The sequence below is a fragment of the Mastomys coucha genome, unplaced genomic scaffold (genome assembly GCF_008632895.1).
Source record: "Mastomys coucha isolate ucsf_1 unplaced genomic scaffold, UCSF_Mcou_1 pScaffold20, whole genome shotgun sequence".
Taxonomy (NCBI): domain Eukaryota; kingdom Metazoa; phylum Chordata; class Mammalia; order Rodentia; family Muridae; genus Mastomys; species Mastomys coucha.
Window position 1 is genome coordinate 117,517,686 of NW_022196903.1, and position 4,714 is coordinate 117,522,399.

General features: G+C 47.4%; 1 protein-coding gene across 2 annotated transcripts in view; it reads right to left on the reverse strand.

Annotated features, from left to right (window-relative positions):
- Window positions 1-425: 425 nt before the first annotated feature.
- C1s (complement C1s) overlaps window positions 426-4,714 on the reverse strand; it is a 12,457-nt gene continuing 8,168 nt past the window's right edge. For both annotated transcript variants that reach the window (XM_031383344.1, XM_031383345.1), the window contains exons 8-12: window positions 4,503-4,618; window positions 4,040-4,118; window positions 3,428-3,556; window positions 2,607-2,681; window positions 426-1,805 (exon numbers count right to left, since the gene is read on the reverse strand). In XM_031383344.1, the coding sequence (XP_031239204.1) occupies window positions 1,009-1,805; window positions 2,607-2,681; window positions 3,428-3,556; window positions 4,040-4,118; window positions 4,503-4,618 (1,196 nt within the window). In that variant the 3' untranslated portion in view covers window positions 426-1,008. The remainder of the gene's footprint in view (window positions 1,806-2,606; window positions 2,682-3,427; window positions 3,557-4,039; window positions 4,119-4,502; window positions 4,619-4,714) is intronic.

The following is a 4,714-nucleotide window of genomic DNA, read 5'->3' on the forward strand; positions in this document are numbered from 1 at the left end:
CATATCTCCTATCTCAGTGGTAGAACACTTGCTTAGCACGTGTGAGGCCTTTGGATCCCATGCTCAGCATAGCCAATAAACACATGCGTACGTACTAGATGTGTTGGCACAGACCTGTAATCCCAGCACTTAGGGAGACTGAGGCAAGGCAACAGTAAATTCCAGGCCACAGAGTGAGGTCCAAGCCAATGCAGACTACATAGGGAGATCATGTCACACACAAAATGTCTTTATTCTATGGTCCTTGGCGCTCTAGAGAAGGAGATTTTGTTTCTTTTGGTGTTTTGTTTTCTGATTTCTTCCCTAGTGTCAGGGAAGCATCTCTGAACTTTTGGCTGACACATTTTGTTACAGAGTTGAGTCCATTTTGCCACCTAACTGACAGACTAACCAAAACTACCAAAAAAAAAAGCAGACCAACAATGTTCAGTTTTCTCTTTTACTAAGCCATGGCACTGTATGATGCTAAGGAGGATTATGAGAAAATTAATTTCTAGGAAACATATTGAAACAGCTCACAAAGGGAAACTAAGGTAGTCATTTCTGACTTCCCGGTATTCAGTAAGTCTCACTTACAAAGAAAAAAGGCTGTGCCCCCTGTCTGCATAGTGTTACAGATGAGCTGTTGATGCCTGAATTCCATGACATGATGCCCTCAAATTTCCCTCTCCTTCTGTAGCTCTCCAGCCAGCCAGAACCAAGTTGGAAACATGCTTTGCTGTAAGTAATTAAGGAATTTCAAGCTGGTTAAGTGAGGGAAAATCGGTTAAGATACCCCTGTGGAATAGCGCAAGATAGAAGGGCTTCCACCATGTTGTTAGCAATAGCAACTAAATAACCAACACGGCTCAGTGATCAACCATGCCTCCATGCAGGCTTCTTGACAATCAAGGTCGGTGTTAACCATGCTCCTTCATCTTCTCTCCATTGCTGTGAAATAATGGGACCGCCATAGGATCAGAGAACAATGAGCTTGCCATGCCCGGGAGAAGTGGTGTCACCTTCGAATTAGTCCTTCCTAGGCCCACTATTCTCCTGCATAGTTTTCAGGATCCAGTCCATGTAGTTCTTTACCTTCGTGTAGATCCCATAGGTCCCACACTTCTTCCCCCAGGACACCAGGCCAGCCACATAGAATTTGGGGTCCTTGACATTGGGGACCGGCAAAGCAAAAGCGCCTCCGCTGTCCCCTTCACAGCTGTCAGCACCCTTCTCTCCAGCACAGATCATGTTGTCAGTGAAAACATAGTCATCGGGCCTTGCTCTGGGGTTCTCCTCTTTCACCTCTTTGCATTTTTCTAAAGGGGTTATGGGTAACTTTGCCCCTCTGAGGTGCATAACATTGAATCTCTTTTCTGTTCGGCCCCACCCTGAGATCAGCCCCAGGTCACCCATTGAGGGGTTGTACTCTGAGGAGGCGCCTGGCAGGCAGATGGGGGAGACAGTGGGTCCCATTTTCACGGGGTCTTTCAGCTGCACCAGGGCAATGTCATTGTCAAAATTTGTCCGTGTGGTTAGGTCATCTCCTTGTTTCCAGCCGGGGTGAATAATCACGCGTTCGGTCATGAGCCTCTGGGCATTTTCCAAGTGATCCATCCTCAGAGACGTGGACCCAACGTACATCAATGGGTCAGAGTTTCCCTCCACAACGTGAGCAGCCGTCAGCACCCAGTACTCATCGATAAGAGCCCCACCAGCTCTGGGGTACTGAAAGAAGACTTGCCAGGGAAAGCTTTGAATCTTTGCGGGGTATCCACCAAATATCTTCTGCCGTATTTGAAAGGGCTCGGTGGGTACGCCGCAGACTAGAAAGGCATAAGAACAAGATAGAGAGATGAAGGGGATGATGCTGGCCTCTAGGAAATCCAGCCATTCCATTCAAATGTCCTACCTAGTGGGTGGCAGAGTTCTCCAGTATGTCTTAATCAATTTTAGTCAACTACCTTCATATTTGACTTTTCCTAGTCTCACCTTTGCCAATGCCAAGCAGACTTATGGAGGAGATTGGCTAAACAGGAGGGTTAAATGAATGACTAAATCCAAATAAGCCAGTATTTCACAGTTCACAGCTTGATTCACAGCCCCTCTGAGGCATACTTCATGCTTAGCCCATAAGGCCAAAAACTCAACTAGAAGCCAATGCTGGGAAACTCTTCACCTCACACAGATAAGGGCGGGAGGCTTTCTGCCTTCAATACTTCCTGATACTCAGGTGAAGTTCTAATCTAGTGTGTATGTGGTGCAGGGGGTGGGGTCTCACTATGTAGTCCAGATTGGTCTCACAACTCATAATCCTTTCTCAGCATCCAGAGAGCTAGGATTACAAGTGTACACCCAGATCTGTTAGTGTGGTTTGATTGGCACTTCCCTAATGACTAATGTGACACCAACTGTTGATGCTGGCAGACTGTTCTGTTTCCCTTCATGTCAGCCTGAGTGGATGCCATTGAAGGAATTCCACAGTCCAGAGCTACTATCATTTCACTGTGCTGAGCCCTGGGAGACAGGGCCAAGCCCTTCCCGGGGAGGGTTACAGCTAATTTCATGCAATACTTAGTCTCTGTGCGTATAGCTATGATCTCTTCCCACACCACAGCCCAGATTACCTGGAATACATCTTGGAAGCTCGATACCCAGGTGGTCATTCACCCAGCTCCCATTAGCAGCGCAGCGATACTCCCCTGGAATAATACAAGGAACGCATCACATTCCGCACATCTCTCCTCCCTCCCTCTTTATTCAAAGCTCCAGCTCCTCTGGACATTGAACAGGGAAGCAGACCAAATGAGCTCGGAAAGAGGCTTCAACCGGGAATGATGGCACTGGCCTGTGAGCCCAACACTTAGGAGGTGGAAGCAGAAAGATCCAGGCCGCCCTATGTGAATCCATCTCAAAAAGACTAGAGAGAGATGGGGAGGGGAGGAAGGGGAGAGGGAGAGGGAGATAGTCCAGGCTCACCATGAACAACTCCTACCCTATCTTTCAAGCGCTAGGATTACAAACCTCCACCGCCATGCCTGCTCTCCTGTGGATTTTATCTGAAATAACTGCTGCGGAGTCAGACAACTACATGAAACAGATGTTGTAAAGGAATTCCCCATGCACTTGAACACTAAGCTGGTGGCCTCTATGACACCCCATGAATGATCCTGAATACAGATCCCATCCCACAAGGCAACTGTGTCCTAGACTAAGCTGAAAAGATGACAGTGTCTTCTCTCTGTCTGTCTCTCTGTCTGTTTGTCTGTCTGTCTGTCTCTCTCTCTCTCACAGACACATATACACACAAACACACACACACTTCTCTACAAACTCTCTCCAACCAGAGAGAAAGTGAGAGTGAGAGTGAGAGAGAGAGAGAGAGAAGTAATCCCCCTCTGAATCACCCATGCTCCTTCCCTCTCTCTTCTTCAGTAGAAGAACCTACCGCCTTCTTCGTGTTCCATGTAGTAATATGGCTCGTCACATGTGTATCGAATGACAGAACCAAATACAGTATCCTCTAGATCTCCAACTTTGCCATTTTCAATGGGTTCTGGAACTCCACAATCCACAGCTACAAGAAAAAGTGGAGAAATGTACAGTCACTCCCTCCCAGGAAGAGTTAGGGACCCATTCCATCCTCACCTCTCCCTTAGCCACATCCATAATCACCCCCAAGTTGAATCTCTCAAAGCCAGCACCTTCTCTAGCCCAATTCTCTACCCCACTGAGGCCTGCCAATGCAGATGGCCCTTGAAAGAGGCCAGGAGGAGCCTGGTTCTCTGCTTGGCAGAGGCTCCTCTGTGAGCCCAGAAATATACTCCCTTAGAGCTGTTGACAACATATCCCGTTGCCCCTTTCTTTAGAAGAAACATGGTAGTCTAATTGACCTAAGACTAGGAGAGGGCTAGACAATCCTCTATGACAGACTCGTTCAAAAACGTAAGTCATTCTCTCACAAGCCTAGAAGGAAACCATGCATTTGGATTTTGTTGTGTTGATTATTCCGTTCCCTTTGGGAGGGGAAAGAGGAGTTCCGCTTTGAAGAGACACCTACGTTGACACTCCAGCCTGGAGTTGCTCCACTGCCCGTTGCTTTGACAAGTGGAGTAGAATGAGGTCGCGCCAACATTTCCCTGGAGGAAAACAGGCATCAACATCAATTTTAAAAAACATACAGAAAACCAAATCCAATAATGAAATTGAATCTCTGGCCTTGGATCAATGAGAAGTCCTCATCAGAAGAGACTTGGAACATCTTTAGAAGAATAACCCCGAGTACCCAGGAGCTGCCGTGAGAAGACAGCTCTGTCCCAGCATTTCAGCACACCATCCACAGGAAGACTGAGGGCAGAGAGAGCAAGCGGGACCAGGAGCTCCAGACCCACAGGAACAACTGACAACCTTGAGCCATCCCATTCATGGGAGGTGTTAACACCTTGATCAGGCAGCGACCACCTCACCTGCTCAGAGTACTGATCTGAGCCTGAGGTTAAAAAGAAGCCTGAGTGATACTTTACCTCCACAACTTCAAATCCATCCACACAGGTTATCTTCACCACATCTTTAAACACGTATTTTGCCTTTTCGGGCTCCCAGATAGAAACAGCAGTGATTTCTTTGGGACAGGGGATGGCTTGGAGAGAACAGAAAAGAGGTTTTACTAAATAGCTGGAAACTGTGTGCTATATTTTACATAATTCCCACCACTACCACCACCACCACCACCACC